Raw genomic sequence first — 14,208 nt, 5'->3', positions numbered from 1 at the left:
GTTTTTTTTTCATGCAAGAAAATGAATCTAACATCATTTCGTGAAACCCAAATAATTTGTTATTTTCAAATATATTGGATATGAAGTTGTAAAACTTGAAAACCTCTGGTATTCATTGGTAAATTAGTAATTTTTGCTTGGAAATTCATTAACGAATTGAATGAACATGTAAGTTCAAAACTAATTAATTTTTTTAATAATTGTGACAAATTTATTGAAATGACAGGATCTAAATTCTGGTCTAGTATCACAACAATTTTGGTCTGTCATTTAGAAAACTTCAATTAGCCTTATATTGCAATAATTTTTTTTTCTTCGTGGCACTTTGCTTGCTTTTTCACAGTGCGAGTGTCAGCGAGTATATATATATATATATATATATATATATATATATATATATATATATATATATTTGTGACAATAATAATTTTTCAGATCCGTTCTGTTTCGCACGCCCATGTTTTTGTACCCCAGTTAAAAATATTGAGTTTTGTTGTAGCACATTGATATTTAAAAAGCTATTTAAAAAGTCTCACGAGCGGATGGGGGCCTAAAATTGGTACGCCCAATAAGGTTGGAGGTTCGAAACAGAACAGAAGCATTCCTTTTAATTAAAGGTAGGCATAGAGTTGTATAGGTATTGTTTGGAATGGCTACTAGGTGCGCATTTTATCAGGCTAAATTAACTATCAAAACAGACAGAAAAAAGTTTAAAGTCAACACGAACACAAAAGTTATATCTCTCGAGCGAAACAATTCTAAGTTTTTTCTAGAATAAATCAACACTGATCGAGGTCTGCTATTTTTTGAATGACCGCTTTAGACAGATAGTAAGTATAAAAAGACACTTCTCGAGAAATACAGTTTTTGGTAAGAGTCTGTCCTCACCTAGCTACGGTTCTCAGGAACTTAATTCTACTTAACTTTTACCCCCTCCTCCTCGACTTATTATCCCTTTTAAAAAGTCAAGACCCCGACTAGAGATGACCATTGGACAAATGTCCAACCACAAATAAAATTTGTGCAGGAATCGAACGTCAAAATATGAACAGTGTTTTACTCACATACCCCAACATTGTCACGCGATTGTTGTCCTCCTGGCCTCAAAGCTTCAAAAAGGAGTCTCCGGCTGGAGTGAGGTATCTCAACAACCTCTGCTGCACTTGGGTTATTTCGGGAAGCCTGATTTCTTTGAGGAGTTGAACCAAGCTGAAAGTTAAACGAACTGGGTGAGTATCGATAAAATTTCGCGAAAACTATTATGTGTCGCCGCCATCGTTTCTTAGGAAAAAATGGGAAAAAAGTCCGATGCATTTGTATTCTTTCTTTTCAAAGGCATTGTTACGATGTAAAGGAAAGAATATTATCCTATCAGGGTCGAGTATTTAAGTACGCACAGAAATCGTTCCAATTTACGTATTGAAAGCCAGAAAAAGTTCGTTTAACCTAAATTTAAGTAAATATAATCAGAACATGTACGGATTAAGCTGGTATTCGGCTTATTATTCTTAGGTTCTCTACACGATTGTTGACCGATTATGGACCCATTTTGACGTCAATAACATTAGACGAAAAACCGTTAAAAGAGCATTAAAACAAACTTGCCGTCTAAGTTCCAATTGTTGCTGGCACGTTATAAAGCTAATACGTAGTCCTAAACTTAATAGGTTGCTTTATGTCGCTTTGTAATACAAAAAAGATTGAATTCAAGAACTTATCGGCCTACTGTTTCAATCAGGCTAACAGACATTTTAACTAACAAATTTTTATTTTATTAGGATTTGTGGAAAATATGAGCAGACAAAGATTGCTTTTCTGATGATAAGTTAATTCGGGCTGTTTTTGAAAAAAAAACTCTGTTTGTTTAGCTCGGCAAGAAAGTTTATCTAAAATGACTTAAAAAAGATTACTTAAGATTTGCTATAAATTCTTCCAGTTACGAATCGGCTAACCAATTTATACGTAGAAGGAATGAATTCTTCTAAAACTGAATAAATTAGTCATTGATCGAAAACTGTGTATTGTGTAGTTTTTGAACTTTTTGCGAGTAAAAACAAAAAATACTTGATTGACCATTTGAAACAAAATCTTGCAGTTGATCGCAAGTAAGTCATTTAAGGACTCTTTGAGAGCTTTCAGATTCAAGCAAGTATCATAATTAAAATTATTACAAACAGTTGTTCTCACCATCGCGAAGATATCAAACTGTAATCTAGAGCCGATGCATTGAATGAATTTGATAAGGCGATAACTACCGTGGTAACATTTTTTTTATCAACCACCATTGCAAACAGAGTCTCGCACATAAATTGTCCTATGGATTCATGTCCTGTAGACTCATTGGCTTGGGCAAGATCTTTCTCAAAAATTGTTTCCAAAAACCTTTGCTATGAAAAAACCGTGCTAGACAATTATACACTACAAAAAAGTCACGATAGAACTTTGAGGCCACGACTAGGGAAGGTCATTGGACAAAATTTTACTAATGAAAAACATGGAAAGGTCACAAAATAAGTCGTCTTCTTTACGCACATACCCCATCATTGCTACCCGATTGTTGTCTTCCTTGCCTCAGACGTTCAAGAAGGAGGCTTTTACTGGAGTGAGGAGTCGCAAAACTCTGTATTCCACTTGGGATATTTTGGAAAATCTGATTTCCTCGAGGAGTTGAACCAACCTGAAATATAAATCAACATTAGAAGTATCGATAAAGCTTCGTAAAATGCTGTCTGCTCAGTTGTCAACATTTCGGATCTTTTAGGTTTCGCCCCCCCCCCCCAGTGTTTTTGTCACCCACAGTTAAAAATTATGTTTTGTTATATAGCACGTTACTAATTCCCAGGCCTAGGCCTCGACTAATGAAAGACTTTAAAAGTCTAGCAGGGGGAGCCAATGTTGACCATCATTACACGGTCGAGCTTCCTAGTTAAAGTCGAGTTAATATCTTTTCATGGGTCGAGTTAAGTGTTTTCATAACGAAGAAAGTCCAGCTAAGGTCTTTTCATGGGTCCACCAGTAGTCATTTCATAAACAACAAAGTCGAGTTAAGGTCTTTTCATGGGTCCACCATTAGTCTTTTCATAAGTCTTTTTTTCAGAATTCGATTTTTTTCCTGCTTCTATACATAAAGAAGCCGAGCTGGAGCAATACTAACTAGCTTTGCCCCAGAGCAGTCCAACTTAAGAATCAGTTGGAATGCCAAAAGCCTTAAGATTTTTGTCGAATCTTAAGATAAAGAGTTATGGCAGCTTGAATATATTATCAAATTATTTGATTCAATGAAACCAGCTAGCTTAAGTGTATTGATCCTAGTCCCATTAGCTATGACAAAATTTCGGCGTAAGTCAGTTTGTTTTCCCTTCCAAAAATTTTGAGCTTTGTTTTTTAAAAATAAATCAGGTTTTTGAGGGATTTGTGGTTCTTTTGAATGGTAAAAGGTGAAGGAGTATACATGCTGACTACTTTATATGCCATATTGCACGCAAAATGTTATTGGCAAAAAAGCAGACTTATGAAAAGACCAATGATGGACCCATGAAAAGACTTTAACTCGACTTTGTTTGAAAACATTGTGTCGAGCTTAAGTCCAGCCCATATTTTTGGTAAAAATTGTTGGTCCAGCGACAAATGTGGGTCGAGCTTAAGTCCAGAATGTCTTAAAGTCCAGCTAAAATCTTTTCATAGCACAAATGAGTCGAGTATGGTCTTTTCACAGTACATTTTGGTCGAGCATTGTCTTTTCAAAATCTGTACCTAAACCTGGGTTAAAAATAATGCACGATCGCGTGGGCGCCATACAACGTATATTCCCACTAAGTTGGAGGACAACAGAATAGATCCAACGTTTCTTTGGATAATATGGAAGAAAAGTCTAATGCTTCTAAAATGATTTTGTTCATCACTTATTTGCAAAAGTGTAAAGGTTTATTCGGATTAGAGCAAAATATGAGCACGCAAAAAAGAACGCCTGTTGAATATAAGCTAATACAGGCTGCAATTTGATACAAAAAACAATATAAAACAATTTCTGTTACCCCGTAAACATATTTTTTTCGCTACGTGGGACTCGAAAAATTGAGCAAAAAAATGATATACAATTCTATAGTAAAGGGTCTATCTAGAAAACTCGACGAAGAAAGAAAGATTTTTTAAACTGAGGATTGTAGTCATTCATCGAAAATTGTAAATGTTTAAGTGTTAAATATTTTACCAATATTTTCCCGCCGTAACCTCCTCGTGGGCCATCCGGGATAAAATTTTTTGTCTAACTAGGCAGAAAAGTCCTCGATTGATCTCACAAATACTGAGGACTTACAGAACAAAAGTCAAAATGCAAGTAAAACGTAGAAAAAAGTTGGATCACATGCCTTAAATATTAGACACCGTTCACAACGAGGTGCTTAAAGACAATGACTTGAGAACCTTAACCAGTTCTCATGGCACGGTGGCAATGGCAAAGCTTAAGCAGTGCACACGAAAGTTTGGCAACATAACTAAGATCTGCTCATGGAACAGCAGGATGTGTGATCAGAAATCACATCCAAAATATTGGTTGATGATTTGGAAAGGAGACTACAGAAAACCCACGTGAGAAGGGAAAGTTCTACATGGTTGGCTAATTATACTCAACTAAACTCAGGAGTAGACATAAACGCAGAACGTACTGGTGCAGGCATCGGCTTTCCTGTAAACACACAAGAAATCAGAGTGATTGATTTTGTGCCTATCTTTGATCGGATTGTCATAATTTGGGTCCAGACAAATGATACAGATGTGGATGCGCTTATAAAGCACTGAAAGAAGCACTGCGCTGTTATCGAATAACATTTAAGCGAGCTACTGCCAAGGCAGGTCGGGCCTCACCTACCCGGAAAGAAAAGAAGAAGGAATGGCAAACTACTAGCTGAATTCCTATCAGATCATAAACTCATATTTGAGAATAGCTTCTTTACTAAGAAACTGAGCCAAAGGTACAGTTGGCTTCACGCAAGAACAAACAAACTCTAACTCAAGGATTACTAACCAAAAGCTGTAACCGAAGTTACAGGATACAAGACGAGCGATATTCATGGAGTGAAAGTTCCAACAGTGATCATGCAAAGCCTGTAATCATTGCAAGGGGCGCCATCAAAAGTAGCATCAGGAAACCAAAAAGAGGACACGACACCCAAAGCAGAGTGCGGGAAAAGTATGCATTGATCACAAATAACCGGAAACTGTTAGAACTGTTCAACGAAACCGTCAAGTCAAAAGTCGATAAACAAAGAACAGTTCCAAATGCCACGGAAATGCTACCTGACAAATCGAGGGTCTTTGATATTGGATGTGACGTCTCCACAGTTAAGGAGAACTACAGGGCAAACCTGCTAACATCGGAAGAAAAGGCAAATATACTAGAACAAAGTCCGTGCACAAGCAATGTCTCGCTACTAGATCAGAAAGCCACAAAGAAAGAAGGTCACAGCTGAACAAAGGGGTAAAGTGTATTACCTCAGAGTTCAAAACACGAGATTGATAATAAGCTCAAATCCTTCGAAGGTGATCCATATGAGACATCCTTATAAAGCCCTGAAAGAAGCACTGCGCTGTTTTCAAAATGCATGGGTCGACTGGGATAAAATGGCAACAAATTTGCCAAAGCCTGTTGACTACCAAAAGCACTATGATAATCATTTCAAAGCCAGACTCACACAGGATCCCAGTGTAGACAAGCACATAAATGAGGAGGAAATCAGCGATGATTGAGCACCTCCAAGTCTGGCCGAAAATAAGAGTGGCCGAAAATAGGGGATATGGAAAGTGGGAAAGCTCCAGGGACGAGTGGAATGACACCTGACCTGCTAAAGTACCTAGACACAACTGAGTCCCGTCTTGAAACTATTCTTCACAGCAAGGGAAAAAGAACAAAGACCACAAAGATACAAAATAACATTGTGATAAACTTGATCAAGAATGGTGAAAGGCTAGACCCTAAAAACTACAAATCAATGTGCATGTTAGAAGTCGAAGGGAAATTGCTCTGGAAAACTATGAAAGAAAGATTAGATGCTAAAATCAACAAAGATATCGAGCGAAAAATGGTAATTTGGGTTCAGAGAAGGCATGAGCACCCTGATGGTTTTCTGGCAACTTAGAAAAATAATTGAGAGTACGAGAGAGAAGAGAAAGAAGACCTGATAATGTTCTTCACTGGTCTGGTCAAAGCCTTCGACTCTGTTGGTAGAGGAGCCCTGGCAAATGCCCTCAATGATTATGGAATAACAAACCCCTTCAGAAGTCTGATATGGGACGTGCACAAAGGTGCAAGAGGGAAAATTTATGACAAAGACAGCTTCGATTTTGAAGGGGGCGTACGTCAAGGCTGCGTGCTAGCACCAAATTTTTTTACGCTGATTTTTGACCAAATCTGCAAAAATGCAAATAATATCCATGCACAACTATCGATCATATTGCTTACGCAGATCTTCTGGTCCTCATGGCAGAAAACGCCAACAGATACAACAAACTAATTGGAGAAATTGTGATGGCCGGGATGGAGATATATTTCCCGAAAACAAAAGTGCTTGCTATATCCGATGCACAAGTAAGTGTAGAGTTGGCTGGCAAAGCAATTAAAACAGTCAAGCACTTTTCGGATCTTTTCCGTTTGAGCCCCCAGCTTAATAGGTGCATATTATTTGCATCCCCAGACGCACGTGCAGTAATTTTACATAATGATTTACTATGTAATTACACGTGCTCTGTAACTGGGGGGCGCATAACGTACTGGGGGGGGGCACAAACGGAAAAGATCCACTTTTCAAATAGCGTGATCAAAAGAGACTCAGATCCCTCGAAAGCAGTGTGAGCAAAGTGTGTCAAGGCAAAAACAGCTCTGTGTAAGCTTAGACCAGCACTGACAAATGGTTTACAGAAGAAAAACACAAAGGTTTTGATTATAGAAATGTTCATCCAACTTTTACTTTTCTACGGCTTAGAAACTTTAATCACAGCAAAAGTAGACATAGCAAGCTTAATGCTGTGCTCAATAAAGCTAGGAGAATTATCCTAAAGCTCAATAGCAAATCAGAAATAAAAGTGACTGTCGTCGAGAAAAAAGTCCCGATAAAGAGCATCAGAACCCCGTTACCTGTTCGGCGGGCAAATCTGCAGATTAGCATAAGGAAACTGAAGAAACAAAGACAAAGACCACAAAGATACAAAATAACATTGTGTTAAACTTGATCAAGAATGGTGAAAGATTAGACCCTAAAAACTACAAATCAATGTGCATGTTAGAAGTCGAAGGGAAATTGCTCTGGAAAACTATGAAAGAAAGATTAGATGCTAAAACCAACAAAGATATCGAGCGAAAAATGGTAATTTGGGTTCAGAGAAGGCATGAGCACCCTGATGGTTTTCTGGCAACTTAGAAAAATAATTGAGAGTACGAGAGAGAAGAGAAAGAAGACCTGATAATGTTCTTCACTGGTCTGGTCAAAGCCTTCGACTCTGTTGGTAGAGGAGCCCTGGCAAAAGCCCTCAATGATTATGGAATAACAAACCCCTTCAGAAGTCTGATATGGGACGTGCACAAAGGTGCAAGAGGGGAAATTTATGACAAAGACAGCTTCGATTTTGAAGGGGGCGTACGTCAAGGCTGCGTGCTAGCACCAAATTTTTTTACGCTGATTTTTGACCAAATCTGCAAAAATGCAAATAATGTCCATGCACAACTATCGATCATATTGCTTACGCAGATCTTCTGGTCCTCATGGCAGAAAACGCCAACAGATACAACAAACTAATTGGAGAAATTGTGATGGCCGGGATGGAGATATATTTCCCGAAAACAAAAGTGCTTGCTATATCCGATGCACAAGTAAGCGTAGAGTTGGCTGGCAAAGCACTTAAAACAGTCACACACTTTTCAGATCTTTTCCGTTTGTGCCCCCAGGTTAATGGGTGCATATTATTTGCATCCCCAGACGCACGTGCAGTAATTTTACATAATGATTTACTATGTAATTACACGTGCTCTGTAACTGGGGGGCGCATAACGTACTGGGGGGGGGGGGCACAAACGGAAAAGATCCACTTTTCAAATAGCGTGATCAAAAGAGACTCAGATCCCTCGAAAGCAGTGTGAGCAAAGTGTGTCAAGGCAAAAACAGCTCTGTGTAAGCTTAGACCAGCACTGACAAATGGTTTACAGAAGAAAAACACAAAGGTTTTGATTATAGAAATGTTCCTCCAACTTTTACTTTTCTACGGCTTAGAAACTTTAATCACACCAAAAGTAGACATAGAAAGCTTAATGCTGTGCTCAATAAAGCTAGGAGAATTATCCTAAAGCTCAATAGCAAATCAGAAATAAAAGTGACTGTCGTCGAGAAAAAAGTCCCGATAAAGAGCATCAGAACCCCGTTACCTGTTCGGCGGGCAAATCTGCAGATTAGCATAAGGAAACTGAAGAAACAAAGACAAAGACCACAAAGATACAAAATAACATTGTGTTAAACTTGATCAAGAATGGTGAAAGGCTAGACCCTAAAAACTACAAATCAATGTGCATGTTAGAAGTCGAAGGGAAATTGCTCTGGAAAACTATGAAAGAAAGATTAGATGCTAAAACCAACAAAGATATCGAGCGAAAAATGGTAATTTGGGTTCAGAGAAGGCATGAGCACCCTGATGGTTTTCTGGCAACTTAGAAAAATAATTGAGAGTACGAGAGAGAAGAGAAAGAAGACCTGATAATGTTCTTCACTGGTCTGGTCAAAGCCTTCGACTCTGTTGGTAGAGGAGCCCTGGCAAAAGCCCTCAATGATTATGGAATAACAAACCCCTTCAGAAGTCTGATATGGGACGTGCACAAAGGTGCAAGAGGGGAAATTTATGACAAAGACAGCTTCGATTTTGAAGGGGGCGTACGTCAAGGCTGCGTGCTAGCACCAAATTTTTTTACGCTGATTTTTGACCAAATCTGCAAAAATGCAAATAATGTCCATGCACAACTATCGATCATATTGCTTACGCAGATCTTCTGGTCCTCATGGCAGAAAACGCCAACAGATACAACAAACTAATTGGAGAAATTGTGATGGCCGGGATGGAGATATATTTCCCGAAAACAAAAGTGCTTGCTATATCCGATGCACAAGTAAGCGTAGAGTTGGCTGGCAAAGCACTTAAAACAGTCACACACTTTTCAGATCTTTTCCGTTTGTGCCCCCAGGTTAATGGGTGCATATTATTTGCATCCCCAGACGCACGTGCAGTAATTTTACATAATGATTTACTATGTAATTACACGTGCTCTGTAACTGGGGGGCGCATAACGTACTGGGGGGGGCACAAACGGAAAAGATCCACTTTTCAAATAGCGTGATCAAAAGAGACTCAGATCCCTCGAAAGCAGTGTGAGCAAAGTGTGTCAAGGCAAAAACAGCTCTGTGTAAGCTTAGACCAGCACTGACAAATGGTTTACAGAAGAAAAACACAAAGGTTTTGATTATAGAAATGTTCCTCCAACTTTTACTTTTCTACGGCTTAGAAACTTTAATCACACCAAAAGTAGACATAGAAAGCTTAATGCTGTGCTCAATAAAGCTAGGAGAATTATCCTAAAGCTCAATAGCAAATCAGAAATAAAAGTGACTGTCGTCGAGAAAAAAGTCCCGATAAAGAGCATCAGAACCCCGTTACCTGTTCGGCGGGCAAATCTGCAGATTAGCATAAGGAAACTGAATGACAACGAAATAAAATCAATCTGGAAGCGAAGAAAGACCTAGGCCAAAGACTGCCTTAGGCTTTAAAAACTGACATGGAAATATTGAAAGTGAAAGGAGATGTTGATGGGTGTGTGGAAGCACCAACGAAAATAGCATATGCTGACGCAGTTGATCAGTCAGTATCAAATTTTGGTCAGAGAAAACTCACAATAGAGTACATGGCAAGAAATTGCTGCTGCATGTTTGCAACAAATAAAGAAATGCAGCGTAATGTTGGGAATGATCAAGATCTGACTTGTAACTCTACGGATCATGCTCAACAAATTGTGACTACACCGAGAAACCCACCCTATCAATGTCCATTAACCGGGTGCAATAAGACCTACAAGACGGTAGGATGGTGAACAAGGCATATGAGAAGTGCCCACTCACAGTGCACAAGCCTAAATGAGGGTGGCGCAGCCTCACCTGTTGTCACTTTGAATCAGAAGACTCAACCACAAAAGAGGTCTCCCCAGTCCAGGTTGTTGTCGTTCCAAATGAAGCCAGTAAAACTGGTAGCAGAGAGATATTTAGTTGCCCCCTCGGCCCAAAGACTTATTTTGTCAAGAAAAGTCACAGTACTAGAGTGCATGGCTGTTCCTATACAAGAAACCAAAGCGTGGTAGAGAGACTGGCGGCTCTCCGGCCCGAAAAACACACCTCCACCCACGTCGAGAGCCACCGGCAATTACGAGCTCTAATGCGGGAGTCTAATGGTAACCTTCTGACTGATAAATAGTCAGAGTGAACTTGCATATATCCCCTCGAAGGTCTGTTAGACTAAATAGACTAAATACCTGCGGTATGGAGTACTTAGATCCTACCAAAGAGAGTGGCCTCCACTACCACCAGTAAGGCGAAAAACGTCTTGATTGGCGTTTTGAACACCAATATGTCCATTGATTGCAAGCACATCGGTTGAAGTTTTTCGGATATATTATGTTTTGCCCTCCCCCACAGCTTAGTGGGCTTTTGCTCCCCCAAGGCGCACGTGCTATTTTTTACGTGCTATATAACGACATAAAATTTTTAACGGGGGGTGCAAAAAACACTTGAGGAAACAGAAAAGATGCAGGTTTTGCGTAACCCTTTAGGTTGGCTTGAATCTTTTTGAATATTACCACATGGTTTTTCTCCATTTCAAAAAGTTCTCAAACTGCAAATTACAAGACGCAGCCAAGTTTTAACAGAACTGTGTGAAGGCCATAAAATAGCAAGGTAACGATCTCGTTCGCATTCTTCCTATTATTAAATTCTAACCCCCATTATGGTATGTTTATCATGTTTGGGTGGCTACACCTTATCTGAGCACTAAATTGATGGGGGGTGCTATAATGGAAATTCCACCTTTTTATTCAACTGTCGTTGCAATTAAGACCGTTGCATAAACTACCTAGCACTGCAATGGATTAGACTATATCTTTCCTCCACCGCTTTCTCGGGATTCTTCATAGTGAAACACTAGCGAGAAAAGAGAATCTACTCTCAAAAAACATTGATTGAAATCCTTTAATTAGTTCGTTCGGGCAATATCTGTATAACTCTTGCAACAAAATTACAAAAAGTAGCAGTTTATTCATTGATGATATAATTTCCTTTTTATTAGTTAGACAACCCAGTGTAAGAAATTTTGGTCGCTAAAATTTGGAGGCACGTGCAATTAGCAACTAGCACGTGCAAAAGTAGAATGCTAAGTTTTGTGGCCCTAACTTAACGGCCCTAACTTAGCGGCCCACTTGCAGCAAGGAAACATACTTTTTGGCGGTGCGGAAGATTAGCAGGAAGAAAGCTCAGCTTTCTGGTGGTAAAAAGTTCGATATCTTTCAAAGAAATGAAATTAGCGGTTGCCAATTAGGTCAAAATAGGTCTGATGATAGCAAATATTTCGATAGCGATGACGAATTGGAGCACAAAATGATTGAAATAGCCAAAAACAGGAAAGATTAAAAAAATTGATGAAAACCTCTCGTTTAAAAATTTGCAAAACGGTACTCTTAAATTCAATTTGAAATTTGAATTAAAGTTTAACCCCCTTCGTGACCTTTGGTTCTCTAAATAAGTTAGCACATGAATCTTAGCCCCCCTTGGGCCGTGTGCCCAGCACTCGGGCGCGAGCGCCCTGGTGTCAGGGTACTAAGTCCATCGGGCCGTTAGGATTCATGAACTAACATATACATAGTGTTTAATAATAATGAAGCTTAGAAAAATTTACATGTAAAAAGTTTTAATCTATACCTGTTGCGATAATAGCGTTAAAGTAAACTGCAAGTGTAATAAATTTTAATGCCCGATGGAGACTGGAAAGACACTTCAGCATTAGACTACGAGTTTATCACTCTTTTATCGCCACTGTTACTAAGTAAACAGTGGCGATAAAAGAGTGGTGATAAATTTGTAGTCTAATGTTGGAAACAGTTTGATAAAAATTGTAGTCTAAAATAACAAACATGATCGCAACAGGTGTTGATTAAAAAAATACCACACGATTTTTATCGCCCTCGAAGTTATCATAACACCTCAGCTTCGCCTCGGTGTTTGATAACTTCTCGGTGGCGATAACAACTGTGTGGTAATATTCATTAACTTTCTAATTTAGCTATCTTGAAGTTGCACCCGCAACACTTGCAAAAACTCACTTGATGAGAATCATGCTCAATGTCGACAGGAAATTCTTCAGGGCTCAGATTCAAAGGGCTCAGATGAAAACTGAACGGATCATCAAGACTCAGATCTTCAGGAGTTTCAGTTGAATGTATTTTGGGAAATTGAATTCCTACATATCTCTCCTAAAATAAATTGAGACCAGCTGAGAAATTTTGGAGATTTTCCGTTTGTGCCCTCCAGCTTAGTGGGCGCATATTATTTGCACCCCCCAGACGCACGTGCAATATTTTTACATGGTGATTTACTATGTAATGGCACGTGCTCTGTAACGGGGAGGGGCATAAAGTACTGGGGGGGGGGGAACAAACGGAAAACATCCGAAATTTCTATTAAGTTTGTTCTGGGCAACCGTGATGTCGAAAGAGTATAAAGCATAACCGGTGATTTGATACTGATTATGAATATATTAATACATTGAACATATTATTATACCGCTATTGAAAGTTGTTGGAAAACAATTTCTTCTAATTAGTTCTGATAGTTCCAGAAACAATTGCAAAAACATTTTACACCATTATTCAAATACAATAAGCAAAAAATTTTGCTGCAATGATTAAGTGAGACAATAATAAATAAGTAAAATAATAAATAATAAAATAAAAAAATAATAAATAATAAATAAGTTATCGCCCTCGAAGTTATCATTACACATCGGCTTTGCCTCGGAGTTTGATAACTTCTCGGTGGTGATAACAACCGTCTGGCAATAATCATTATGCAAATAATGATTTGATTATAATAAGAGGCTTCGACATTGAAATAGAAACAGGCCCTAAAATATCTCCATTAAAACCACAAAGGCCATTTTAAAAAAGCATACTTGTGGGCTGGAAAGATCTTCTGAATGGTCCGGAGATCCGAATGGCCTTTTTCGGTTGCCAGTAGGAGTTGCCAGCGCATCAATTGGATACTGAGAACCCTGATAGAAAGCTGCTAATTAATTAAAAAGTTTAAAGGTTAATTCAGTTTCCATTAAAAACGATTGCAGTCAAACAACTAAATGAGCTACTTACTAAAAAAGCTACTTACTTACTAAATGAGCTTGGAAACTTACTAAAAAATCAATGTCTTTTACAACCACTATGTTATAACTTTATAAGTTTAACCATGTGGACAGAAGCGACAGAAAAAATATTTCAAATTTGCCTCGAATTGCCTGTCTTCGTCACAAGAATTGTTCAACTGTTCAGGATTGTAATGTGATTACTAGTTAAATGTGATTACTAAGTAATTACTAGTTAAATTCCAGCAACGGATTTTTTTTAATTTGAATTTTTTGCGGAAAAAATTGGAAGCTGCATTACGACGCAGAGCTATACCCAAAAATTTCCAGCTTAGCAAAATTTGTGCGAAAAATACAGATATAAAATGAACAAATTAGGAGACAAGCTTTGTATCTCCTTTTTTTGCAAAAGGGGTTACGCATTTTTTTGCGAAATTGAGATGCGGAAAAATTGTAAAAAAAGGTGACATGTCTTGTAGCACGTTTCCGCTCATTTTAGGTATCTATTTTTTGTATTAAAAGTATCTCTAATCCGCAGTTTAGCTTAAGTAAACGCACGTTTTTGAGCATGCAAACGTGACTTAAAGCCTTATTAATTGAGCATTCAAAAGTTATATGAATTTTCAAATTTATTTAAAAGTAGAATTAATGACGCGACGAAAAATAATCGTTTTGAATTGTGGTCGCTGTATTTTTCCGTAGGCATCTATAAAAAATTGCTTCTGAATTTATTATTTATGCGATTTATTTAGAGAGAGAGAGAGAGAGAGAGAGAGAGAGAGAGAG

General features: G+C 38.3%; 1 protein-coding gene across 1 annotated transcript in view; it reads right to left on the bottom strand.

The window, feature by feature from the left end:
• Positions 1–1,056: 1,056 nt before the first annotated feature.
• LOC142355689 (uncharacterized) overlaps positions 1,057–14,208 on the bottom strand; it is a gene marked incomplete at its 5' end in the record, with an annotated part of 14,652 nt that continues 1,500 nt past the window's right edge. Inside the window, 4 exons of the mRNA XM_075407772.1 lie at positions 1,057–1,209; positions 2,537–2,677; positions 12,392–12,541; positions 13,240–13,338. Coding sequence (XP_075263887.1) covers positions 1,057–1,209; positions 2,537–2,677; positions 12,392–12,541; positions 13,240–13,338 — 543 coding nt within the window. The remainder of the gene's footprint in view (positions 1,210–2,536; positions 2,678–12,391; positions 12,542–13,239; positions 13,339–14,208) is intronic.

This window comes from Convolutriloba macropyga, unplaced genomic scaffold (assembly GCF_964194025.1).
Source record: "Convolutriloba macropyga unplaced genomic scaffold, txConMacr16.3 SCAFFOLD_2934, whole genome shotgun sequence".
NCBI lineage: Eukaryota > Metazoa > Xenacoelomorpha > Acoela > Convolutidae > Convolutriloba > Convolutriloba macropyga.
Note: the sequence above shows the minus strand (reverse complement) of the source record. Positions and strands in the feature narration are given on the sequence as shown.